This window comes from Lontra canadensis, unplaced genomic scaffold, assembly GCF_010015895.1.
Source record: "Lontra canadensis isolate GAN:19392208 unplaced genomic scaffold, GSC_riverotter_1.0 scaffold67, whole genome shotgun sequence".
NCBI lineage: Eukaryota > Metazoa > Chordata > Mammalia > Carnivora > Mustelidae > Lontra > Lontra canadensis.
The window spans coordinates 10,264,115-10,292,070 of NW_022631061.1; the positions used below are offsets into that span (position 1 = coordinate 10,264,115).

Consider the following 27,956-nt stretch of genomic DNA (forward strand, 5'->3'; position numbering starts at 1 on the left):
GAGTTTTGACTGAATTTGAACAAAAACGTTCTATGTATTAGCATATGATGTGAAAAAATTAAAAAGCCTATGGAAGCACTTAATAAAACACAAGATACTTGTCATATCCATAAAGTTTATTTTAAAAAAACTGTTAAAAACTAACCATACAGGAATATTTATCAATATACTTAAAAAGTTTGTTCCCCGTGTTGAAGGAAAATACATTAGCAACATCTTCCAGACACCATCTTTATAAAAGTAAAACTTCTAGATGCTGAAATGTACTACAGTAGATTCTATAGTTTACACTTTTAATCACAGGATTGAAAGTCATTCTCCCTACTCCCCGTTCCCCCAAATGTGGCAGTTCTTAGACTTAATTAATGACATTCAATCATGTTATATATTACCACAGATCCTTAGAGTACACACTGCATGGTTACTAACGGAGTGAGTCTTCTCTATTTGTTGTCACGTCATTCTTTCAGAGAAGCGTTGGACTTTAAGTACAAATAGAAATACTACATCCCATGATTGTAAACATTCACCAAGAGCTTCCAGAGTACAATGAGTAATAGAGGTGGCCCAAGGGTCAGTCAAGTGTTCCTCACTCATTTGGATACTGCTGAGATTAAGAAAGGAATTTTGAAGGCAAATTATCACAAGCCTTACTTGCATTTCTGTAAGAAAGTAGTTCTGGGCATATTTTTAGTCGAAAACACCTGAAAGTCATTCTAAAGACTATATATTAAGCACCATTTTCACTTACCTGAAATATATTAAGTTAAATTCAGCAGTATATGTATGAGCATAAATGTGAGAAATTAGAAATAACCGTGGGTCTCAAGTTCCCTTCTGTGGATACATATGGACTACTGAGTTCCAAAGATGCTAACAGGAACCACTCGTGCATCCCAAGGGCAGTCATGCCCCTAGGGCCAAATGCAACCCAGAAGTCTGAGGCACGACTATTACTTCCGTCAGTGGATGCTATACAAGCAGGTTTAAGGCTGTATTCGGCTATAGAGAGTTCAACCTCCTCTTTAGTATTCTTCCTACACAGATCACATACAGACTCAAAATTTCATAGGGTGGGAGGTGAAAAGTCCCCAAACACCTTTTTAATACTATCCTCCGTACAATTCATTATCAGTTATTTACATAGGGGAGTGTTCATACTTAAAACCACTAAAAAAATGCAATCGTCATGTTTTAAACTCTTATCCTAATTTCCCAGGATTATCCTTATTCTCATTCTCTGACTTTTCGCCAACTTGACATTAGTCAGATTGTTCACTGCAGTCCTTAGGCATTTCTGATGTTGCTCCAAAGGAGAATACAAATTGAAATTTATTCACTGCCACCCACTTTGGGACAAGCCTGGTTGCAAAGAAAACGGTGTTCCTGGTGTTGAAGGATAACTAGGAAACCCATCTGGCTGAGCTGAATAGCTTTCCAGAGCCGAAGCTGAGTGCACCTGATAAAAGAAGAACATGCAGGTTAGCGGAGTGCCAAATTTAATCGAGTTGGTACCTGCTTTTGCCTATATCACATTACAGATGTTAAGAGTAGGAAAGAAAGAGAGAACACTGGTGCAAGATAACTCCTCTTAGTCTCCGGAAAAATAATTTTTTTTTTAAGATTTTATTTATTTTACAGACAGGTCACAAGTAGGCAGAGAGGCAGGCAGAGAGAGAGGAGGAAGCAGGCTCCCTTCGGAGCAGAGAGCCCAATGTGGGGCTCGATCCCAGGACCAAGGGATCATGACCTGAGCCAAAGGCAGAGGCTTTAACCCACTGAGCCACCCAGGCGCCCCTCCTGAAATTTTTAAGAAACATTCAAAATTCTTCAGATGGTGGAGATCAAGAGAAATGCCATTAAAATACTTAATTATTCTTTAAAAAAGGTTAATGGGTTTTCTAGAGAAAACAAGCTTTAATGTCCATTATTTTAGCTTAAATTATTTTAAAAAAAGCTCAAATATAAATGTCACGTATAAAGATTCCATTTGTAAAATCTTCAAACTAAGATTTGAAAGTCTGTAAGTAGGAAAAACAATTCATATAGACGAATATATTCCATTACTTCTGTTACCCTTCTGAAGACAACAAAAATTTGCAGATTTGGGAAGATCAATCATAACATCTCCAGACATTCTAATAAGAATTTTTGCCAATGTTGGGATATCATCATTGGCATTACAGGGTTATCAGGAAAGAAGCTATGCACCTATGTTACCGTTTAATTTCTGCCCCACCGTTCTCACTTACCTGCTGTAACAAGGCCGACTGTGCAGCGGCATTATGCTGTAATTCTTGCAAGGAGGACTGTGAAGGGTTCTGGGAGAACCCTGGGATACCTGGGAGGGACAGAAGGCCAGGAAACACAGAACTGCCTGCAGCTTGAAGGCCAGATGATAAGCTAAAACAACAGACAGAACAGGTCAAAACGCAGATAAGACAAAACCTATTGCTTCTGTATTTGTCAAAAATTATCTTGAGATGTAAAACAAACTTTAAACTCCCTGGCTGGAAGGAACCATAAGTCAGCCACTCACTAAAGTAAAATTTACTTTCTATTCTGAAGTATACTATTCTGCATTTAGTAAGTCTGTGTTCTGCCTGTAATACTTCCTGCTGTTCTATACAAAGATAAATTACCGAATACTGAAATAATCTGAGCAGATATTAACATTATATATACTTAACATGGCTAAAGAGCTGTCTGCGCTTTTTGAGTATTGAAGTTTCGGCCGAGAAAACTACAAGTTAGCACCGCCCAACAATCGGATTAGGCTCATCCGAACGACTTCAAAATAGGACTACGAACTACGGGGTAGATCAAAACGACCATAGCCCATACCCTCTCCCCAAAGTATCCACATACCCGGCTTGTGCAACGAGAGCAGAGTTGAAATTGGAGCTAAAAGCTGAAGCGAATCCTGGGAGGACGGGAGCTGGCGACGGGGTGGTGGCTGCGACCGGCAGTGGTGTGACGGCCGCCACCGTGGACGGCGCCTGCAGCCCCGGGAACGAGGGCAGGGCGGGGGCGACGCTGGGGGTGTTGGAGACAGAAAAGCCGGGGTAGGAGGGGTTGGAAGACGGCAGGGGTCCCTGCGTGACGGAGAAGAGGGAGGGGACACCGGCGGACAGGTTGAGAGGGAAAGGCGCCGCCGAGACCGGCGCCGAGGCTGAGAGCCCTGAGAGAACCGCCGCGCTGGAACTCGGCGGAGGGATGGCTGCGGACGTGACAGCGGCAGACGAGGTGGCTATCAAGGAGCCTGGAAGAGACACTGACGGGTTGAGAGGCGGGTTGCCCGTTAAAGGGAAATTATTGGTCAGAGAAGTAAACGGAGGAAGCGCGGTGAACACCGGCGTGATAGGAGCGGAGGAAGCGTGTGGCGGCAGGGAGATGGAGAGGGGGTTTGACACGTTCAAGGGAGTCGTCAAACCGGAGAGGCCCGACAGCGCAGGATTAAGGCAGGTGGACAAGCTGATGGGCACCGATGCTGACGTGTAGGCGCGGCCCAGCGTCCCTGACAGACCTAGGGTGCCGGGGGCGGGGTTCCCAGAGTGGGCGGGGCCTTTAAAGGCCGAGGGGGTGGGGCTGGTGGGCTCCGTTTTGATCATGACCGAGAGTGTTGTGACAGCTGGGGCAGACGCCACGTGCAGCTCTGAGTTACTCGCGTGGGGGCCCTGCAAGAGCGCAGCGGAGGAGCCACAGCTGGTCGGCGCCGAAGCCGAGCACGACGTGGGCGTCACCAGTGGAGAGGGTGCGGGCAAAGTCGAGGAGGTGGGAGCGGAGTTGGCCGCGGTCGAGGGCAGGTTGGGGAACATGGCCAGCCCGGGCGTGGAGGACCTCGGCGGGGCGGGAACGGCGGAGGGGGCATAGCACTTGGAGCCTGAAGCCGGTGAATCAGAGTTCTGGTTAGTGAGAGAAGACAGGGAAGCCAGTCCGCTTGTAACAGCAGAGGACAGAGCGGAGGAGTTGATTAAGTTGGTATCATTCGACGTCAGAAAGCCTTTCAAAGCAGACAGAAGGGGATTATTTACACCGAGCGGGCAGGCCACACTGGGAGCAGAGCCCCCGGCAATGACAGAGGGAGCCGGGTTGGACACCCCTTGGGATGTCGGCGTTAAGGGCAAGGGCAGACCTGCAAACACTGACGACAGTGAAGCAGAACTGGCATTGTTGGTAGAAGCAGCAGTAGAGGTGGCAGGAAAAGGGAGGCCAGTGAAAGGGGCAGAAGTCGAAGCAAATGTTTCATTGGAAGCAGGAGTGGCCCGAGGTGTGGACGTAGCCTGAGGGGCTGGGACAGGAGGAGCGGAAGGACCTGGCAGGGGCACCAGGCCAGAAAAAACCGAAGGGACAGGAGCTGATGTTGTACTGTGGACAGAGGTAACAGGTGCCGCAGGCAGGGAAGGGGTTCTGATAACCGTTGGATTTGGCGTTGATGGCTGAGGCGTATGGATGGCCGAGGAGACCTGCCCTGGGAACACGGGAAGGACGGTATTCGCCATGTTCAGTCCGGAAACGGTCGCAGTTACTGATGCTGATGGATGGTTTACTGCCTTCACTGGGGACGCGGTAGGGACGGGAGTCGCAGCAGGCGTTGAAGGATTGGAACCATGAGGAGAGAAGAGCTGACTTGCTGGGGTAGAAAACGCTATAGGGGGTGGGGAGCAGAAAGAGGCAAGAATATCACCATGCTGAAATGTTACATTTTAACCCAAAAGAAATACGTCAACATTTTTGTAACATTTGACAAACACGAAGAAAATCAGCAACAGGTATGGTAGGCTACTGCAGTGGCCACCTTGATAGATTCCATGATTTGGATTTTCCATACATAGCCTCAGGTAAAGCCACCTTTCTAGACTCTGCCAGAAGAGCACTCCCATGCACAGTGAGGAAGTCTTGAAAAGTTCGCAAATAAACTTAACTTTCGTATTTTCCCAATTTTAAAAAATTAAAAATTTAATTGTGATTAGTGCTGGTGTACTGACTTTAGGTTTCACTCTCTCAAACCACTTCTCTAGTGTAATAAAAGAAGTAATTTCCCCCTCTGAAGAGCTTCCAGGACATCACTTTCCCTTTAGGTCACAGCAGGCATCCCAGGATTCATGCCAACTTCTGCACTGGCCACTCTTGTAAGCTGAACTTGATATTCCAGTTTACAATTTATATAGCTTTCTCCCCGCAAGCATTTTCCCATACTACCTTGTCTACACAATCTCAACCTCTAAGGCTATTTGCCTTGTCCGAGGAGCTCCCTTAGGGGCAAAAGCCTGTCTAATCCTCTTTAGAGCCTCAGCACCTAGCATTGTGCATTGCACCTGTGCATTTAGTGTTTGCCACACTTGATATATTATTACCATGACTTTAACTATAGTTACCAAACCCATGCAAAGACCTACTCTCAAGAATTCCACTAGAGTTTGCTATAATATTTTTATTCTCATAAGCCCTATGAATAATTACTGTAATTACCAAATACCATAAGTATTTGGGGGGATGATTTGTTTCCTCTCTGAATCAATTTAAGGACAATGTTAGCCTTTGATGATCTTGTTGATGTCAAATGGAAAGCATGACTGAGGTAGCTGAAGTCATAATGACAACAATCACCTGCTGCCGTACTCATATCAAAGTGCGTTTCACTTGTAAACAGAGAATATTCCTTTCCCAGTGATAATCAACCGAAAATTATTTTCATGAGCTAAGACTTAAGTTTCTAAACTTATGCATAATAAAGACTTTTGCATAAGAAAGCTGACACAATCAATGAAGTACTGCACAATGTTAATCATGGTGGGGAAGAGACCACAGGAATAAAATGGAAGAAAACAGCAATATACATAATCTATTTGGACTAAGAGATGCCCAAAAGGTGCCGCATTGGACTGAACAAATTTTATGGTAGTTTAGAAAAAAAAGATGGCAGAAGTGACAAACAGTAATATAGAAATACATGAACTTCAAACTCAAAAGGCCTAAAGTCTGATAGTCATTAGCAATAATTTGGTTTCAAGAAAATAAGACTATATATTTTAAATTTAGAGGACATATGAAAGTGGATTTGTACTTTTGTTTGCATTTGTTTAACAAAAAACAGAAACTCAAGGACTATATACCTAGTTTTGTGTTTGTAAATAATGTACTAAAAATTTATTTAGGTCAACACTGGTTGGGAAATATTTGAGAAGTCACTATCTTATGTAACTGCACACTGAAGACCATGTAGTAGAATGACAAATCACAAGGTCAGACCAAACTGTACCAAAGCATTCTTTATAAGCAGTCTCTGTTGAAGATCTTACATAATAAAGCAAAAGCCATACACTGTTAACCATACACAGTGCCTGCAGTGAAAATGAAACAAAACAACAACAAATCGAAGAAACCCCAAAACATACCACGATAAATACGACTTTCCTGTCATGTAATTTGGTTGTTAACTGTAAAACATTATCTGTCAGATGCTGCGCTGAGTACTTTATGCCTATCATTTCATTTGTCCCCACACAACCCTGAGATAGGTACAAACAACCCTGTTTTACAGATGGGCAGTGTGGCTTGGTGTGGTTAAAGCAAGTTGGTAGAAGATCATGCAGCTACTCGGTGATGTTCAAAGGGAATCAAGTTTCAGTTACAAAAGGTAAGTAAGTTCCAGAGATCTGCTGTATGACACTGTTTCTATATTTCTATATATTCTATGTATTTTTCTATATATTCTATATATTCTATATATTTCTATATATTCTAAATGTATATTCTATACAATTCTATATTGTGTACTTAAAAATTTAAGAGGGTAGATCTCATTAAGATCTTATCACAATAATGATTTTTAAAAAGGTCATACAATTATTAAGTAATAGAACCAAAATTTGAACCAGTTCTGATGGACCCATATCCTTAACCAGTGTACTAGTTTATCTTTTTGTTTCCTGACATGGTTCAAAAGGAAAATAAAATCTTAATCATGCTAACATAACACAGCATAGGAAAACAAAGTATGCTATTCCTAATGATGGTTCTCAGGGCACTTAACCTGTTACTCCCTTCAGAAACAGATTAACGAAGCTGAGCATAAAGGCTCAAGTTTCCTCAACCTCCTTTTCATGGAAGTTAAATTACATGGTCACAAAATGATGTCCTGCCATCTCAGTTTTCTTTCCAGCCCATTATACTGCCTCCTTTAGAAACCACCAGCAAAAAAGCACTGTTTAGGCACCCTGCTCAGGGAATAGAATTCCCACTGAGACTCCTAACTGAGCACTCTAATGATGTGCTACTTTGCTACACAAGAACTGAGCTCAGGTTTGTCTCCTATCCAAAAGCACGTCTCTCCTTCCAGACCACAGAGAGCCTCAACTAGAAGAAAAATAAAATGTTGCAGTACTGCTGCCATCTGCAGTCATTACGGACGCCACCTCTCATCTTCCTTTTTTTCTTTCTTTTTTGTTTTTAAAGTAGGTTTTTTTAGAGGAGTGTTTTGACAGGTTCCTCTGTTAGAGTAGATTTGAAGAGAACACTGTCACCTGCTTAGACCCAACTTTGTTTTTCTTGAAAAAGGAAAAGCACATTTTTCCTAAGGATTTTTGCTTTTATTTAGTTTTACAACAAAGTTCAAAATTGCCAAACCAGACATTGTTCAGTAAAACAGAATCTGACATTGAAGTGAGCTGACTTCCAAAATAAAATTTGATAGATAACATGTATGACACTAGTATGATGATGTGGTTAAAGAATTTTGCTGTCTTTGTCCTTATGTACAACGTTAATGATAATCTAACATGTCGGTGTTTTCTTTTGTCTGTTTTGAATATAGTTGACGCAGTGTTCTGTTAGTTTCCGGTTAATGTGTAGTGCTTAAGAACAATTCTGTGACATTGTCTTTCCAAAGTTTGTTAAATGTGCTACGGAATGTGAAGACCTTAATGAAAAATCACTGTTATTATGCTATTAAAGTATATATTAATTTACTTTATAATTCCAATGATAGTAACTATGGCAAATTTTGCTTCTCTGTCCTAATAAATACTTTCAATTCTTTTATGCCAAAAATAAATAAATAAATAAAATAAACAAAAGAAAATAAAGTAGGCTCCACGCCCAGAATGGAGCCCAGCATGGAGCTTGAACACAAGATCCTAAGATCAAGCCCTGAGCTGAAATCAAGAGTCGGATGCTTTACCGAGGTGCCTCTCATCTTCCTTTTTCAATTTCACTTTTGCTTTGGCACCCCTTGTATTTGTTTTTTTTCTACATTAAGCTATGCTACCCCCAACACTTATGAAAATAATTAAATCTAAATCTAGTATTTGAAATAGCATTTAGGAAAAAGGATTTAATATGTTTATATTAAAACAGAGATGAGGCTGATAATATCACATAATGTAAAGTGAAAGTGGCTGTAATGCCATAGACCACTCAGATTATATTGCAAGTTTTTCATACAAGACACAAAGGCATATCATTAATTTTAAATCCAGTTAATATGTGCATTTCATGCTGTGTGTATATAATATACCATTATCAAGCCACTTCTAGCAAGTATTGATTAAATTCTTTAGGAACTTTCTTCAAAGCATAGATTCCAAATACATTCAACTCAGACTGTTCTCAGTGAATAACAGAGCAGACAACCAGGGCACTTCAGCTATATCTGGAGCAAAGCTGATACTTACTTTGATTCTGTGTAGGTTTTGACTGATTGGAAAGGTCTTCATTTTCTATATGAAAATAAATAAAAGTTTGATTTCAAGTTTTATTCAAATTAATCACCACCATAATAATCAAAAGATTGGCATCAAAAAAAAAAAAAGAAAAACTCAGGATACGTAAGCATGCTATGTCAGGAAAAACAGTGTATGCTTATGGAAAGAGGAAGGAAATAAAGATAAAAGTAGTAACTATACAAAGATTACAGCATTATGAGCAACTGATCCCCACCCTGCCTTTTCTTTAACTAATCAGGTTTTACTTATTTATTTATTTATTTATTATATTTATTTTTTATTTTACTTTTAAAAGGTTTTATTTATTTTAGAGAGAAAGCATGCAATGAGGGGGAAGAGGCAGAGGAAAAGGAGGAAAAAGCAGACAGACACTAGCCCTACATGGGGTTTAATCTCATGAGCCATGAGATTATGACCTGAGCCAAAACCAAGAGGCGGAAGCTCAATCAGCTAAGCCACAACTTACTAGGTTTTAAATAAGCATTGTTATTTTACAGATATATTTAGAAACAGCTTCTGGGAAGGACAGCCTGAGTGTGCCGCCTAGGACGAAGTGTAGTCTACAGCTGGAATGCAGAGGATCACCATTACTGGCTAACCTGACAGTCACTTCAACAGCAGGGAGACTTGAAGGTGGGAGGCAGACGCTGAGTGGAGAACCCACTACCACCTACGGGACCCACTTCGCAGTCCACGCAATGAACCAAGCAAAAAGAAAGGGGCCCAGCCTTCCTGTTGCAGTCGTTTCTGGAAAAGACCCTATGCTAGAAGCTGCTGAGAACCACCCCAGGAGAGTCTGATTTGAAGTTTGTGACACTGACACCAAAAGCACACTCCTCCCTACCCTCCACAGAAGGCACCTAACTAGACCATTAGGCAAAGATACAATGGGAAAAAAATTACCTCTCACGGCTTGACAGTAACTGCCTGAGAAACCAACAAGGACAGGTATAAGGTGCAGAAAGAACCTAGAAGCCCTGACACAGTGAGAGATCATAGCTTGTCTAAGGAACTTGGTGCAAATAAACAACAAGAACATATGCTGTCTATCAACAAAGATTCAATGAAAAAAAAAGTTTCAAAACCTGTAATGCAAATTAAGAACATATAAACACATAACACACAAGAAAATACAAGCAAAGAAGATGAAGACTTTAGATATAAAAACCTGACTCCAAATTAATAAATGCAAAGAATGGTAAAGATTAGTGGTAACACTAAGAAAGCTAAGTTACTTAGCTAGAAATAAGAAACAACAAAATCACAATAAAAATGGCAAAAATATTAAAATAAAAAAGAGGATTCCATAAATGCATAGGTAAGAGACTTAGAAGGCAAATATAGAGCAAAATAGGAGTACCAGAAGTAGAAAAAAGACCACATAAAAAGCAGTAACTAAGGGAATAATAAAAACAAAATTTTCCTGAGCTTTAAAAAATTAAGTTTTCATATCCAAAGGGCTTACTGAGTTTCGTGAAAGATTAATGCTAACATCCACACCTGGACATCCTGGTAAAATAGCCAAACTCCAGGATTAAAGACATTTCTGAATTCTAGAGAGATATTTTCTTTGTAAGCTTATAGGAAGAGACCAAAATTCTAATAAAAGAAAATTAAGTAGAATTGGGTTTCTCATCTATAACTCTGCAAATGTGCTCTTTTAAAAAACCACTTATAGAAATTTTCTTCTCAAAGAAAAGGAGAATGAGCATATGAGGACAGGGTATCAAAGAACAGAGGAAAGTGTAAGAAGCTGGAAGTTGAAAGGCACAGAATAAAACATGAATGGTATTCCGACAAAATACACAAATCAACAAAAAGATGAGTGAGAATGGAAGTCACTGGAGTACAGAGCAGTACTTTTTAGTTTTTGTGTAACGACAACCATTAAGAATATGATGATTTAAAAAAAAAAGAATATGAAGGCAATCCTTAGCAGTATTAAAGATAACATTTCTAAGTTGGAATGGGGCAAGGAGAAAAGAGTTGTTAAAAATAAAACAGCAATTTGACTAATACAATTAAAAGTAAAAAAAATGAAAAACTGGGATAAGAGAATACTAATGAATACAAAAATAAAATGGAAGCACTAAGAATAAATATGCAATTTTTATGATGACTCAAAATTCCTATTAAGTCTCTCCCCCAGTCCTCCCCATCCCATTTAAAACTCAAAATCCAGCTATATATTATCTATAAACCCAACTAACTTACCAAATAAATTAAAATAAAAACTGAAAGTAAAGATAAAAGCAAAATACTTACAAAAAGGTTAGGACAATATTAATACCCAATAAGGCCAGGCAAAAAAGAAATAAAGTATAACTCAGCTGACTTTTTTTATACTTAGAAAACTTGAGACTTTCAAGAAAAAGAAAGTAGAATAACTAACTAGGAACGAGCACCTAGAAATGAAATGTTCCATTTATAATTTTGATGAAAAATACCTCTAAAGTCTCTAGAGACAATCTGAAGGCAAAGAACCTACATAAAGAAAACTATAAAATCTTCTTAAAAGAGATAAAACAAACACTGGAGGAAAAACACTACCGCCTGACATAATATAAAGCATACGTACGACTGAAGAGTAAGACTTAGTATCATAAGAACATCACATCTCCCCAAATTAATATATGTAACTACATATAATTATTATATATTGTTATAATTATATAATATTAGAATAATGTAATATGTAATTATATAACATCTATAGGATATATTTTGTATGTTATATACATGCACACATAAATTCAACTGTTTTAACTACATAAAATAATCTTGAAATTCAGATAGAAAAAAAATCTCCAAATATAGTAAGAAAAATAAAAACCACAGTAAGAGGAAAAAGCTAGCCTTACTAGATACCAGAACATAGAATAAATCTGCTAGTCAAATCAATATATCATCATAACATGAAATAAGTAGACTGCATAGAATAAAGAACCCAGAATTATAACCATGTGTATATATGAAAATTTAAATGCGGCCTTTCAGATCAGTGGGAAAAGTAGATGAGTTAATAAGTGGTGCTGGCATGACAGGCTACCATCTGGAAAAAAATTAGGATGAACCTCTATTTCACCCTGTATGAAAATAAATTCCAGATGCAGTAAGGCCTTTTAAGATCCAAGTCACCAGGACTCCCTAGGGTTAAGGGCTAAGACCTGAAACAAGACAAAATAGTTCCAGCTTTTCTTTCATAGCTTCTCTTTCTCTATGCAAAAATGTAAAACTCTAAGGGCTAAAGATACCATAAACAAGGGTTAAGAAATAAAACGAAAATTTTGGGGCAAATTGTTTAGTAACGCTTATCGGAGTACCCAGCTGCAAACAACAGAACCACTCTGGCTAGTAAAAAAGAATTTGTGAGGGTTGCCTGGGTGGCTCAGTGGGTTAAGTCACTGCCTTCGGCTCAGGTCACGTCAGGGTCCTGGGATCGAGTCCCGCATCGGGCTCTGCTCAGCAAGAAGCCTGCTTCCCTCTCTCTCTCTCTCTCTGCCTGACTCTCCGTCTACTTGTGATCTCTGTCAAATAAATAAATAAAATCTTAAAAAAAAAAAAAAAAGAATTTGTGAATAAATGCTATCAAGTAACTCCGAGTCTGTGGGAAGGGCAGAAAAAAAAAATTAAGTTCTATCCCTACCCTGCACATACCTAGAAATAGATAAAAGTTACACATTAAAAAAGAAACCCTATAAAAGTAATTGGAGGATACAGATGACATTTTCGTCCTGCCAGGATGGGGAAGGGTTTCCTAGGGAAGACTTAAACTCAGAAGGATCAAACAATACCTAACTGAAATGAAAATTAAATTTTTGTAAGACACACAAATGAAAATGTAAGCTAATCCCATGTTCCCAACAGACTCAAAGGAAAATGCTGAACTGAAAAGTGCAGGGGAAAGGGTAAGCCCCTCGGAGCACCTTCTTACAGGCCTTTCCTCCCCACAGGAGTAACGCCCCCTAATGGTAATACTCATCAAGTGAACCATACTTTTCCATAGCCTGCCAGAGTTTCTCGCTCATGAGAAATGGTTCTTTTGTCTACAGCCTGCTCGTGTTCACACAGGTGAGCCAAGGCCGCTCCAGTGGAGCCTGTATATCCCACTCAAATCCGTCATCACGCTTGTGAGCTCCTTCCCCCGCCAGCACACACCATGTCAAACAACTGGCCCCTCCACGTGTAATCTGTGTTTAAGTGTGTAATTTTAGTACCCCTTAACATGATTTTACCTGTTCCTACTGGATTAGGAGTATATGGAGGTGGAGGGGGTACACCCGGAGCTATGACGTTGGCTAATGGGACGAGACCTGCATTGTTATAAGCACCTAAAATGAAATCATAGTAAAAAAAAAATTTAGTATCATTCTGTGGCAAAGAGTTCAAAGCATATTAACACAGCTATCTAATTTTTAAAACTGCTCTTATAATGTGAGTTGCATTTCACACAGAGGTCTGGATCTGGGGTAAGGACAAAGCTGAGATCAAATGAGACAGCTGGATATTCTGACTTCCCACTGCATGCTCATTCCAGACATAAGCTCGCTGAGTGGCCGGGCAGGAAGATCCTGCCATACTTCAATTACCTGCCTCTTCTGTCAAGCACATACAGTTGACCTTTTAAAGTCAGATGTACTGAGGATACCTCCGAACACAACTACTGAAAAGGGATTCATGATGATTTACCAAAGTGAAAACCCATAATAATGATTAAAAAGAATCTATAAGGAACTTATCAAAAGGCAAGTGTCCTGAACTCTGTCTGCTGCACTGCTGTAGACCAAGAATCTGCGTAGCCCACCATGGACAGAATTAAATTCAGCAGAGCATATTTCACAAATGTTCCAATTTTCCCAAGTAGATATACCAACATTAACCTTCCACTTAATAAAAGGCAAAAAGAAACAAAGTAAAGCACAAATTGAACTGCTTACTTGGTGCAATGGTTGCATGCGGCCGGCATGGAGGTATTGGATAAGGAACAGGCTTATGTGGATTGTACGTTGAAGGAGGCTAGATGAGGGGGAATTAGAGCGGTTAGAAGTAAACTAAGTCAGCGGGCTTCCAGCAAACAAAATACAACTTGTCTTTAAAACATTTAGTTGTAAGAGGCTAACAAAGCTCCAGCATATGAAATGCTACTGGCCTAATACATAGCACAAGTGAGGGAAATTTCTTTGCTTTACCAAATGTGGTTCTTATAAATTTCAAAGACAGAGCCTGCCAAAGACTGCTGTGGACGGGTTTATTATTTTTTTTTTCAGGATTAAATCATCTCCAATGAAGGGTCAGACCTTATCCTAAATAGCAAATTCCCCTGACTGAGCCGAACTTAATCCAAGAATGTTTATCTCCTCCTCTGTAACACAAGAAATCCACTAGGTTTAGGAACCTTGGCTACCCAAGAATTTCCAACATCCTCCGAAATTCATCAGAGATTCCTCTTACCATTCTTACCCTCTTTTCTCCTTGGAAGAACAAAGTCCTATGTTCTTCAGCATTCAGCACTTTGACAACTTGAGTAGAATGTAAACTGGGATTATGAATTCAGTATTTTAGTCTTTTTGCCTTTGAAATCCATGGATCTTTTATTTTGTAGTTGACAGAACTATGTAACAAAAGCATCCCAGGAATTGGTCTCTAGAGAACCAGAGGTATCCAGAGCTAAGCTTGCTGTACTTCTAACTCCAGTGAGAGAGAGAGAAAGAGACCCTGCTCTGGGGAGCTGGCACTCCTGCAGAGGGGATCCAGTGGCAGTAAAGGACCTAGATTCTCTGTAGGTCTCATACATGGTGGCCTGTAAGATGCACTAGCCTTGTGCAAGGGCTAGGATCTGTGGCTGTTATGCTATGAACAGCTGTCACTGGAGCTCCTGTCAGGCAAACAAGCAGGATGCAAGACGGCTGTAAAAAGGCCTCTCCCAGTTCAGCTAGAGCAATCCCTTCAATCTACAGGGCTGTCTTTGGGTTCAGTTGATACCCTAAGCAATCACAATCGCTCCCTTAAAAATACTCTCAACCTCCGGGCTCCACTCTTGATTCACTACTATTAATACTAATTTGGCCAAACCACAACCTCAAAGCATACTGCACACTCCATTCCCTTCAAGGGAGCAGCTGAACAGGGATGGGGAAAACAAAACAAAGCAAAACAAAACAATTGGACTGGTTCCACTTGAAAATAAAACAAGAAACTTCAGAAGGGCCCTGAACACTGTTAATTATGCTATAGTTCCCTAGATCATTCACTTTCCTTGAGTTTCTAGTATACTGTGAATTTTACAACACAAAAACAGAACTGATGCCATGTGCTGTGAACAGACAGAAAACTACATGTATGAGTTAAGGCCCGTGTCATCATTTATTCTCTAAACATACCGGTTTGGACGGTCCAAGAATCCGTGCAGCTATTCCTTTGCCTTCATTAGTACATTCTTCACCATCTTTTTTCAAGGGGGTTCCCTATTTAAATAAATAAAAAAATACAAAGAAAGATAATTGAGACTTAAAAAAACAAAACCAAAGGAGAAACAAAACAAAACCCTCACTGTATTATACTGAAGAGAAAGACTTAATTTGGTAGGAGTTTAAGGACCTGGATTCCAGATCCAGTCCTGCCTTGGCTTTAAGACCCTGCTAAGGTCCTCAACCTTCCTCTACCAGAGAAGCTTCACCACATGTACAGAGACACTCAGAAACAAGTATACCACTCACAAGGGGATGACAGAAGAGCAGGATAACGTAGGTTTTAATTTTTCCCCTGCAAAATAGGAGTGACCACTTCCAACGTGCCAGTATGTATAATGGTCAAAGAATCAAAAACAGTATGTATAATGGTCAAAGAATCAAAAAACAGTACCTGTATTACAGTTAAAAATAGATGACAAAAAATGATGGTCTCTATAAGCATCAAGTGATGAAACCTCATTCAAGACTGTTGTTGTTAACAGATCAGAATAAGCTGACAGACTGCCACAATGTGTCCTCCTAAGAGCGTGTGCCTAAATAGCACATACAAGTAGGGAACCCAACTTCCAAGATGGCCCCCAGATGTCCTCACCTCCTACATGCCCTTGTGAAGTCCCCTTCCTGAGTGAACAGGACTGGCCTACATAATAAATAGGATATTCCAGAAATGGTGGCATTTGACTTCCAAGACTAAGTCACAAGAGACAACACAGCTTGCACTTGCCTTCCCCTGGACCATTTGCTCCTGTGGAAATCAGCTGCCATGTCATGAGGTATTCAAGCAGCACTACGGGCAGGGCCTAACAGTGAGGAATGAAGACCCCCTTCCAACCACTGACACCAACTTGCCTGACATGTACCTGAGCCCCCTTCAGAGCATAGTCTCAAGCTCTACTCAAGCTCCCAAAAGACTGCAGTCTCATGAAAAACCCTGAGCCAAAACCAACGTAAGCCACTCCCAAGTTCCAGATTCATAGAAACTGTATAAAATAATCTTTAGTTATAAACCACTGAGTTTCAGGGTTACTTGTTACACTGCAATCAAAATATAGCACTCTTTGCAAAGATTATTTTACAAAGACATCTGAAGAACACTGGAGGGTATAAAAACAGGTTTCTTTCTTATTGGACTTCTCAGAGCCTTTATCATGCAGTGTGACTGTCCAAGAAAGAAACATTGCATACAATTTCTCAAACATACTCAACTGTGAAACCGTCTGAGGAACACTGAAAATTTGAGTAATGCTCCTTTCCTAAATGCAAAGCAGTGCTTCTAAAATACTTGGAAAAGCAAAACAAAATCATCCTCTTTTATGTTTGTCTTATTCTTCTGTACATTTCACACAAATACTTTAATGGAGTAATACATGAACTTTCGATCAGTGGTGAATCCATGAATTAAGCTGCTGACCTAATAAAATTCCTTTCCTTAGTGGAAGGACCATCAACTAGCATTTTCTTTAAATATCATAATTATGCTAAACTTGATAGTCAGCTACAACAAGTTTCTCATACCCACAAACATATGCTTACTGGGAAAATTCCATTTATGCGGCTAGGTTTTCCTTTGGGATATGGATTTCCTGGGATCGTCCCACAAGAAGATATCATAGCATGAGGAGCTTTGCAGCCCCCCTTAAAAGCCTGTAACAAAAGACAAGATAGTGGTAATAAATAAATAAATAAATAACCAAATTTACTCATAGGTTAAGTATTCTGGATATTTGGAGGCCCTGTTAAAAATATGAATTAAGAACAGTATCACATTAATCTGTTCGTGCATTCATCAGCAATTACAGTAGTGAACATGACCAGAATTCAAAGTAAAATCACTTTATTTAAATGGTATTATTATAGAGGTAACATAATGTTTTTTAATTAGTTTTCTATTAGCCACAACTAATAGACTCCTATACAAAGATATCTCCACAGCAGATGTTGCAAATTGTGGGCAAACAAGTTCATTTACTATTTAGTATGTCCCATTTCTCCAAACCAAGAACTAATGTCCATACGTACAAACACCAAACACATTACAGGAAGAAAAGGAGAGCAGCAGATGAAAGAGACATGGACTCTGCTCTGAAGAAGTTTAGAACTTAGTGGAGAAAAACACAAACAAATACCATGGGACACTGGGTATCCAAAGAACTGTACTGTTGAAAAAGCAAGAGTTATTTACATATACTATATTCAACATAGCATTACATAATCATGAAACATGTTAAGGGATGTTCTACCTTATTTATTATTGCATTCTCAGCTTTTACAATGATACAGTAACAAATACTGAGTTCATATTTAATAAATATTAAATGATGAAAAACACTACATTGTGACATATATTTTAATAAATATATATTATGCTATAAGGATATGAAGCTATATACCGTTTTATAAGTATGTAGGATTTTATTGTAGGGATATACTGGTTTTATAAATTCATTCACATTTGTTATAGAGAGATACTGGTTTCATAAATTCATTCAAAACACACATAATTAGCTATATAATCCAGTCACCTACTAAACCCCCAACCCTAAAAATTATCCCAATCTTTGGTTATTATAAATAGTACCAAAGAAAATACCCTTACATACAAATTACTTTTTTCTTTCCTTAGAATAAATCCTAGAAATAGAATTTTTGGGGTCAGAAGGCATGAACATTTTAAGGCTCTTCAAGTTTAGCTTCCAGAAAAGTTGTACTAAGTTATACTGACCAGAGAATCTATTCCACAGAATACTCAGGCCTACATTATTTCTCAGAAGGAAAATACTCAGGACCACATTATTTCTGACATGATCAGAACGCTTTATAAGGAAGAAAACAACAGCAGTAAATTCATGGTGCCTTAAAAAATTTAGTCAAGAAAAACCAATGGAGAACTTATTAAAGAAATGCGGCTCAGGTCTTGCTTCTGCTACAAAAAAGCTCATGAGTAGGCCAAGTTCTCTGCTACCCCTGAGCTTAGCAGAGGGTGCAAGGATTAAAAATGCTTGGGCTACAAGGCCCTAGGAGACTAGTGCACATCTTCCTCAACCAGGTTTCTAAATCATTAATTCTGTTTCCAGCCATCACAATCCTACAAAATAACTACCTTAACTGACAACTGAAGTCAAGTAGGTTTAGGTACATGCTACTCCTCCCATTCTCAGAGATCTTAAATTAATAAACTGGAACTTTGCTTTATCACCCCTCTCTTACAAATGTGAATAACGTAAGACTGATGACAAAACAAATTCAAAATGTCATGTTCCTATATACATAGGTTAAAGACAAAAGCTTGGAGCCGTGGCAAAGCTACCAAAGGACCAAGAATAAACACCTGCTGACGCTAAAGCTGAGGAGCCAACTGGCGTCTCACTTTCAAGCCCTTTCCTCATCCCGTTGAACCCCTTCACCCAGCTCCTGTCCTACAATGAGCGAAGGGATGCCATCTTGACCCATTCTAAAGAGCCGTCAGGTTATTCATCACAGTTCATACAGGAATGAGACTGGTACTTTTTTCCTCCATCAAAATTCAGAAAAACCCATTGTTCTATTTATATAGCAATCTTGAGAAAATTACCTGTTCCAGTACTCTCTTGCATCGTTTCTTCTCAGACATATTTATCCTGAATAAATCTTCGATGGGACGAGAATTCTGTGCATCAACAATGTTTCTACCAAGGAAATGCAATTGAGCTTTTCATTTAAGAACCTGGACATACATATCAATGCCAACAACCTTTACCAAACAACTATATCTGAGTAACCTTTCCCCCCAGGACATATGGAGGAAAGTGATTTATTTTTAATTGGTGAATGTAAACCACATTTTTATAAAAATGATAAATATAAATGAACTGAGGTTCAGCTGGTTACCTAAAAGCAATGCAGTAATTCTATGAACAAAAATCATGGGATTTTTGAAAATATACCCTCTCAATGAGTGGAAATCTACGGCAATAGAAAAAAATCCATGTACCAAATGCATAAAAATAATGGTTGATCTAAAAATGAAGTTTTACCTTCTGCTTTAATTTTGTATTTTTGTGGACATCTATAAACACACAAGGGACTTAAAAATGCAAGTGCTCTAAATGAACAGCAATCTACAGAGTCTTCCATCATGCAGAAGAGCATGGTGGAGCTCACATTCCTTATGATCATTATTAAATGCTATGCTTAGTGTTTGCACAGATCTTCCAGGATTTAAAGTTCGCATATGCTATTAAGTAGGTGAGATCCTTGACTTTACAACTGAGGAAAATAAGGTCCAGAAAGAATAAGTACATGTAACAGAACCTAACTATAAAACCTATGGCCTTCTCAATGAGCCTTTCAAACTACTCAGAGTCGGAAGGCAATGGAAGTCCTGAAATGAAGACAAACCAAATCATCATCTCAGTATGCCCCCATTATTTTTACGTTGTAACCATGTGTAATAAGCACGCTAGATATTTAATTATTTATTTTTCCCTTAGAGAGAGCATGTGCAAGTTGGGGGAGGGAGAAGGGAAGGGGAGGGGAAGAGGGAGAGAGAAAATCTTTAAGCAAGCTCTACACTCAGAGTGGCGCCCCAGGCGGGGCTTGATCTCGACCCTAATATCATGACCTGAGCTGAAATCAAGAGCTGGACGCCCAACCAACTAGGCCGCCTAGGCGCCCCTAGATATTTAGATATAAAAATTTAGTCTACCGTTTCACAGATTTGAGTCCCATTTACTAATATAATTCTGAGACATTAATACACACTAATGAGTTAAAAGACATTTCAAGTCTTCCAAATCTTCTCCAATAAAGTAAAAAGAAAAAGAAATACTCACGAAGCTAACAGTTCAAGAGCAACTAGCTTGTCTTTACTGAAGGTGAAACAATTGAGTATATTGACCACTTCTGCTGGGTGAACAGCCACCATTTTCTGTTAATATAAAAAATAATTTAATTTTCAACATGAGAAATTTTCATGCCAGACATTGCCATTTTGAGGAAAATATAGTTAAATGTTCTTAATATTTAAGTATTTGAGGTGAAACTACTTATTCAAAAGTAAGTCCTAACAACTATGTGACTTAAACTTAGACTTTTTCAATTTAACTATTTCAGTTGAAGATCTAAGTCCCCCTATGTGCTTTTTCCATCCACATCTCTCAACATATTTATTTATAGAAAAAAAATTATTTACAGGTAGTAATTTCCTCAGAAAGGTTCTAAAAAAGGGGGTATTTATAATTTGGGAGATATAATGCTTGAGAAGTTAGGAAAAATTACATTCCTTAGTTAAAGCGCTAAGCATTCTGTAGTCAGGGCTTCCTTAAGTGAGGTCCATGGTGCTGAATAGTGTTACTAAAAAAGGGTACTACAGTCAACTCAGGTAGGGAAAAGATGGGTTAAACAGGATTCTTTACTGCAGAATTTTCTTAAGAGTCCTATATTAATATTAACTGTGACACTAGAAGATGGTGTGCAATTTGACTAGGGTACTTGTGCTTTTGAAGATAAGGTTCTGTCAATTTACAGATTTATGTTAACAGTGGAAGAAATTTAAAAGCAAAGTCATTGCAAGAAGATCATTTAGAATCAACACCCAGTTGATTCCTAAAACTTAGGGCAATGCTGTTCAGACAATTTCATTCAGGTAGCACCAAAAGAACTGGTAAAACTATATACCCCCTTGCAAGTTTTTAAACTGACATCTAAAAACTATACCACAAGTTTAAATATTTACAAAAAATTGATTTATATTGTTCATTATATATTTGTAAAAACTTGGGAACTATTCATTTATCTCACTTACGGAAATGTCTATTGTATAACCTAATTGTAAAGGTTAGTCTTCAGTGTGAAAACAACCAAATCAGACTCAGTTTGTCAGCAAAGGCTACTTATAAGTTGTGCCCATGCTAGCCTTCTCACCTCTGAATTTTAAATCTAAAGCAGGTAGAAAAGCAAGCAGGCCTCAGAGCTTTGTCGTGAGTTTGTTGTCTAGATAAAGTAAGGAGAGGTCCCCATCAGTCTTTCTTATAGAAGCTTTCTGCTTTGCTTCACTCGTAGGGGATTACATGGTCTCTTTGGTCCTTGGGAAAAGATTTTTACCGTCAGGTGATGGGTGGATGGGTAAGATAACCTTATTTTTGGAGAGTCGATAAAATCTAACTGCTGAAGAGGAGAAGCGCTAACAGATCCGGCCACTTTTTTTCAGCAAATTAATTAGTTTAGGAAGCTAAGGATCTGTAGATTCCCTTAAAACTAGCTATCACTTATAATCCAAGGAAAATCTTCCTACCTAGCCAGATACTGTTTGACTTTAATGCCTCTGTTAATTTAGGCTCTAGAGCTGTGCTGTCTGTACAGTAGCCACTAGGCACTGTTTAAATTAAAATTAAATAAAATTAAAAATACAGTTCCACAGGCAGACTAGACACATTTAAATGCTCAAAAGCCATGTGTAGCTAGTGGTTACCATACTGGATAGCAGAGATATAAAACATTTCTATCATTGCTAAAAGTCCATTTGGATAGTGCAGGTCTAAAGAATATAAACTCATTTGACTATTGTTCTAAGACTAAATACAAGAGGATAAAGATACCAAAAATAGAAAAGGAAGTGCATAAAAACACTTAAGAATTCAAATTCTATGCTTTGCTTGCCTATAAATATTTCCTCTTCCAATATGCCAATTAGGATCCTATGGTGTACAATTTAATACATACAATTTAAATTCAGTTTGGGAACTCTTAATTTTTTAGTGATTATTTGATTACTATAAAAATATAATAAAGTATAATAAAATTTAGGGTCAGTTTTTCTAATGCAAACAAATTACAACTTGGGGTCAGTTAGAGAAAACTAGGGGAGAATTCAAAATACTTAAACTCTACATTCTAAAGAAAAATAAGTTACTTACATGCTGTAATGCTTTCATTGCCTTTAACTGAGGTTCAGCCCAGGAGAAGTATCTCAGTAAATCAACCACCTGAAAGCAAAGAATTACTTTAGCTCTAATGAAATGCGTTTGCAAATATTTCTACAAGATTTGTTTCAGTACTTTGAAATACTACTCAGTTCCTTACTGGCACAAACCACAGTTTAAGTGCTCAACAGCTGTAAGAAGTAGGTAGCTACCACAATGGACAGTGCAGAAAGAGAACACTTCCATCATCACAGAGTCTGGGGCAGCACTGGTAGAGAAATAAACGGAAAGTATAAAGTACAGGAAAAAGTACCTAAAGAAAAGGAAGATCGAAAAAGTATTAGATGGAGACAAAATGTCAGGTTAGAAATATAAAGCTATATTACAAATGGAAAACTTTAAAAATATAGGGTGACATTTATGATAAGTCACAAAAGGGTGTTCAGGGGTGTGGTTAGTGTAGGTCCACCATCTCCTGCTCTTTCCCTTGAGTCTGAGGGGCTCAGTACTTGTGTTTACACTACAGATCTCTTCCCTAAAAATGTAAGAATTACCATACTTACTCTAGCAGCTTCTAAACAGTAAGTAGGTCACTTTGAGAGCACAGTTAGCCAGGCTCTCCCATCACTACCACCGAACTTCAAATGAAAGAGGGAGATAATGTGAGACAGCCAGTGGGAGGTGAGGAGGGCATCAAGGTCACAGTAGTGAAGTCCCTGGGTAGTCACCACCACCCTGTTCACTGATTCCAAGGGATCTCCAAAAGTTAAAAAAGGAATGACTCAAAGAAGAGAGGGTAATGAAATCTGGGTTAATGAATTCTTTTACCATAACTTCCTGAAAATGTGTTAAGGTTTCAATTATTCTACAAAGCAAAACTAATGCTAGAGGCTGGAGTAGTATATGAAGAAGAGTAAAAATACTTTTTACTCCTTATAATGTGATGCCTAAATCACAAATGGGTATTATGCGTACTTTCCTCGCTTTCATGGGAATAATGGTTTTCCTTTTAGTAAACGCTACCTGCCACTTAATCAACCAAAAAAAGTCGCCAACTATCATATGCCTGATAATAGGAAGAAAAACCTTCAATACAGTAAGTAGGCTTAGCAGGTCATACCGAGCAAGTAGCTTTTCGTTTTTTAAAGTTTTCAGTGACTGTAGCAAAATGCAATAACCACTAAGGGAAGTTTTCTACAAAATTTCACACATACAAACACAGTCAAGAGAAGAAAAGAAAAGTTACCTATGAGACATTATAAACCTTTCCAAAACATTTAAATACAGCATAAGGTGATTTTTTAAAAAGTAATGGGACAGCTGAAAAACACCCATTAAATAGGCAGCAAGACATGCAAATCATAGAGCAGCTTTTAAGGATTTAGCAGCCAGAACTTCAACAGGCTTAAAGTTATTCAAAGTTCAAGTTTTGAAAGTCTGGAGAAACAGATGAAAAGTTGGAGTATTTACTAACTCCAAAACAGACTGATCCACTTATCCTCTCCACATTCCGACCCTTTCCCAGAACTCTTCTCCAAATGCACATTTCTCTTTCTGTATCAAATATTTCTGTATCAAATATTTTCTATTTCTGCATCAAATATTTTTAAAGTATTCCTCAGAAATCTGGTTTCTCTATGTATGCATGTACATATGTACATGCATACATTTTTTTTAAACTATCAAACTCCCCCTGAAGCCGGGTGAGTTTTCAACTAAACTTTAAAACATTACTCTGCTGGCAATGACAGAAACTACTTATTAGACCCTGTATTTTCTTTTCTTATGGCTAAAATTTTTATGTAGTGACTTCATATAAGAACTATAATTCACCATTTGTTCGAGTTTTCTTTTTAACGTGTAGTGAATTTTGTTATTACTGATTTATAAATTCTGTACAAATTTGGCTATGCTTACCATTAGAAGCTTATAAATTTATGATATTGTGCCCAGAATGATAAATATGCTTTTCTTGGACATCACATTTTAAAATCAGTGAAAGTAGCTATGTTTATAAAATACTCAAACTATAAATTCTGCGAAGTTGTCTATCATTTTGAAAGCTCCTAATGTTTCTAAATAAATACAGCAACAAACAAAGTAAAAGCAATTCTGAACCTGACCAGCAGTTAAATAGACTTTAAACAGAACTGTCAGAGTAAAGAAAAAAATAAAAAAACACTTTTGCTTAAACAAATACAAGAAATACCTGTTCACTAGAGAAATATCCATGCACATATTCAATTGCTTTTAATTTATACTCTGTCAGAACAGCCTAAAAAAAAAAAACACAGAAAAACAGCATTAATATATGTAAGCAAAACAGTAATATGCATATTATCAAAACTACCTAAGCAACTCAAACATGGCAGACCTTCTTCAGCCCCAGCACAAAGAGGCAGCTAAAGTCACTATAGTGACATGACATTCTACCTTTCCAGGTTCCATGCTGTTAAGGGATACACTGAGACAGCAGGAAAACCTCCGGGCCTCCCTACTCACTCCTACAATGAAAAGGAACAGAACTGTAATAGACAAGATCTGACATTACTACAAATAACAAACAGAATTCCTGTAAATGTAATTTACATCCCAATTTCAACCAAATTGTCATTTTTAAGAAGACTATTATATCAGGCATTATTCATTCAACAGTTACTGAGCAGCTGTTATGTGCTAATAGAGAAATGTGAATGACAAGTATTTACACGGGGATATAAGAACCCAAGGAGCCAAAGAGGGCCTTCAATTCAATCTGTGTGCATGCAGTGTGGCCTTTGAAACTCATTTTAAGTACCCTGAGAATCTTTTTACCCATAAAAGGGGAACACCATTCACTACCCACATTAAGATTAAAATAGTCAAGAAGAGACATATCAATAGTTTTGCTATTGCTCAGTAAATTATGCTCAGTAAATGATGGTTCCTTTCCTTACAAGGCCTCTGTACTTCTCTTTGAACTTCCCATTGATAGGGGCCTTGACCCAGCACTATCTAGAACCAGCTGAAATCATATATGCTTTCCTTGCAACTTGTTTGCAGAGCTTAGAGATGGAAACAATCATAATTTGGTAACTACTAATCATTAAAAAACCAACTGATCCCTTTGCTTTTACTGCAAAACAATATTTGTACTTGGCATATACCTCACTTTGCTAGGAGAAAATATCATGACCAGTTAACTGAAAGAAACATCCACGTTGCCCAGTAGTTTAATAGTTTAATTTTCACTGAAAAGGGAGGTGAAGGGGAGAGAATGGCATTTCTGATAACGTACTCTAGAGAATGTACTGTTGAGATGTAATGCCAGGAAGTGATTACCTGGTTTAAACCAACTTACATTTACAAAGTCTGAGAGCAATTTTTTTAAAAAAACCAATACTAATTCTCACTTACATACGTCTACATTTTAATCCCATTTTAATACTAAGACAATGGTGATGAATCTAATTATTTGGCATAGACAGCAAAAGGTATTTTGCCTGCAGACCAGAAAGAAGGACTTAAATAAGAATGTAAATTGCTCTCTCATATATGAGTTTCATCTCTGGAAAATATCCTACATTCCTCACTAGTATTTACTACATGATCTTCTCACAAGAAGAAGGGAGAACATATGCAAATTGCATCCTATAGCTTCCAAAAGTAGAAATCTGCTGGTCTACTTCCTCATAAACAATAGTTAAGTATCAGCTCATGAACAAATTGTTACAAATTTTAAACATGTATTTGGCAAGCTGACATTTTAGTACAAATCTTAATTACACAAACTGGACTTGCAAAAGCAGTTTTGTTCAAAAAGAACATTCAACATCATCAAATGTGTAAATTTAACATGAATTTGAAAAAAAAAGCCTTATGAAGGATGAAGAAAAACATTTTGCTTTATAGACAATGCAGAAAAACGGCATGTACAAATGCAGTTTTTTGAAGTTGGTTTTTTAAAAGATTTTATTTGAAAGAAAGAGTGAAAGAGATCACAAGCAGTGGGGGGGCTTATAGGGAGAAGCAGGCTTCCCGTTGAGCAGGGAGCCGGATGTGGGACCCAATCCCAGGAACATGGAGATGAAGACAGACGCTGAAGCTGAAACGACTGAGCCATGGAGGGGCCCCCACAGGCAATTTTATTAATAATTTCATAAGCTGAAGCATAAAGTAACAAATCCTTCCCTGTCAGTCAAGGGTCTTAAAGGTACGGAAATGGAAAGATACTCACCCTGAAATTCTAAGCAAAGCACCCTGTATTAGCATAAGAATTCCACTTTTAATCAGGTAAACTTCTTACTTTTGTGCTTTAGGTATTTTTAGGCTAAGGGCTACATTCCAATTTTTTTTTTTTTTTTTTTTTTTGCTATCTGGCTCATTCTGGAAGGTAGGTTACATACAACAGTCTCGAAACGAAGCAAAAATTTGGAAAGCAGGAAGAAAAAGTTTTGAAATTCAAGTTAGTGAAGCCCACTCCTAAAGATGACTTTAAACCTAAGACCTTTTGGACATTAATTTTGTCCGTCCAGGCAACGCACAGTCTGCCTATCTTCAGATTTGAAAAACTTGCCATAATAACTACCATTAAAGAAATTTTATACGTATTACCTCCAGTTTTCAGTCTTTAGGTCACTGAAAGATGAAGTGATCAGTTCAGAAATATTAAACCACTCCGCAAGTACAGGGCTTGCAATGATTTGTAGAGCCGGCTTGGGAATGAGAACCCTTTGATATAATTTCCACAATACCGCACTTGAGAGTCAAGTTTAACATTAACATAATTTAATTTCTATTTGCACAGTGAAATATATCAAGCTACAAGCTCCCATACTGTACGTTCACATTCCATCTATTTCGCAATCCTAAACCATATCTTGCACAAACTGCCCGCAGTCCCTCAAAAAGGATTAACTACGAGAATTCGTAGCTCATAGACTGGTTTAAGAAATTAAGTGAAATTACCTTTCTAATTTCATCCAACACCGTTTCAAAGGACTTTTTGTCCATCTTGACTACAGTCTCGACGTGGTTTTAAGTTACACTTTCAATTACAAAATGTTCATCCCTGGTCTGCTCCAATAATAGAAATGTTTATAGCTGAGAAGAAAAGACTCCAGGAGCAAGAAAAAGGGTGCGAAGAGGTAGAGAGTACTTCAAACTCTGCAAAATTCTCTAAAAATGCACACTTATAAAAACTTTTTATTAAAAACAAAAACCGTCGGGTTTCCTCAGCTTCTTCACACAAAGCTTCAGGACACCTCGGGTAAGAACCCGGTGCTCTCTGAGTCCTACAGAAAAATCCAGGGTTTGGCAGCCGGAGCTGAGCTTCGATCTCCTGCAGTTGAAGGCCAGGCGCCGCCGGAGAAAGGTCGTGAAGCCGCTCTCCTGTGTGGGAGAGGAGAGGCACCTGTACCCCGGCTCCCGCGGGCGGCGAGGAAGGAGGCACCCGCCTCTCGGCCCGCACGAGCGCCTCGGCCGCCAGCCGCCGCCCCTCACCGCCGCGAACCTGGACTCATGGCCCGACTTGCGCTCAACCCCAGCAGTTGCGCCGGCTCCTGGGTCCCGCAGCCCGGGCAGCGGCGGCCTGGCGGGCTCTTTGTTACCAGCTGCCACGGTTTCCGGGAGCGGGCCGGCGGCCGGAGAGCACCAGGAGCTGGGCGAAGGGGGGCACGCTCTCCAGCAGGGGGACTCCTGAGTACCGCGGCGCCCACAGCGTCTAGAGCCTTGCCTGGTTACCCCTACAGCTCCCACCGGCTCCTGGGGGCCTTTAAAGAAACCCGTCGCGCCCCAGTAAACTCAACTCTGCGCCGACAGCTTAGGCCTCTCTTTCCCGAAAGCCAACGGAGGGGGTCCTGGTGTGGGAACGTAGGTGTTCA

At 38.8% G+C, this 27,956-nt stretch overlaps 1 protein-coding gene across 1 annotated transcript; it reads right to left on the bottom strand.

Annotated features, from left to right (window-relative positions):
* Positions 1-98: 98 nt before the first annotated feature.
* PROSER1 (proline and serine rich 1) lies at positions 99-27,923 on the bottom strand. Its single transcript, XM_032880118.1, has 13 exons — positions 27,043-27,923; positions 24,305-24,370; positions 22,090-22,158; positions 20,008-20,102; positions 18,768-18,861; positions 16,730-16,840; positions 15,107-15,190; positions 13,664-13,742; positions 12,962-13,057; positions 8,676-8,720; positions 2,869-4,648; positions 2,253-2,403; positions 99-1,459 (listed from the first exon to the last, which is right to left on the bottom strand). Exons 1-13 carry the CDS (start codon positions 27,085-27,087, stop codon positions 1,337-1,339), a joined length of 2,838 nt encoding a protein of 945 aa, XP_032736009.1. The 5' UTR covers positions 27,088-27,923; the 3' UTR covers positions 99-1,336.
* Positions 27,924-27,956: the final 33 nt, after the last annotated feature.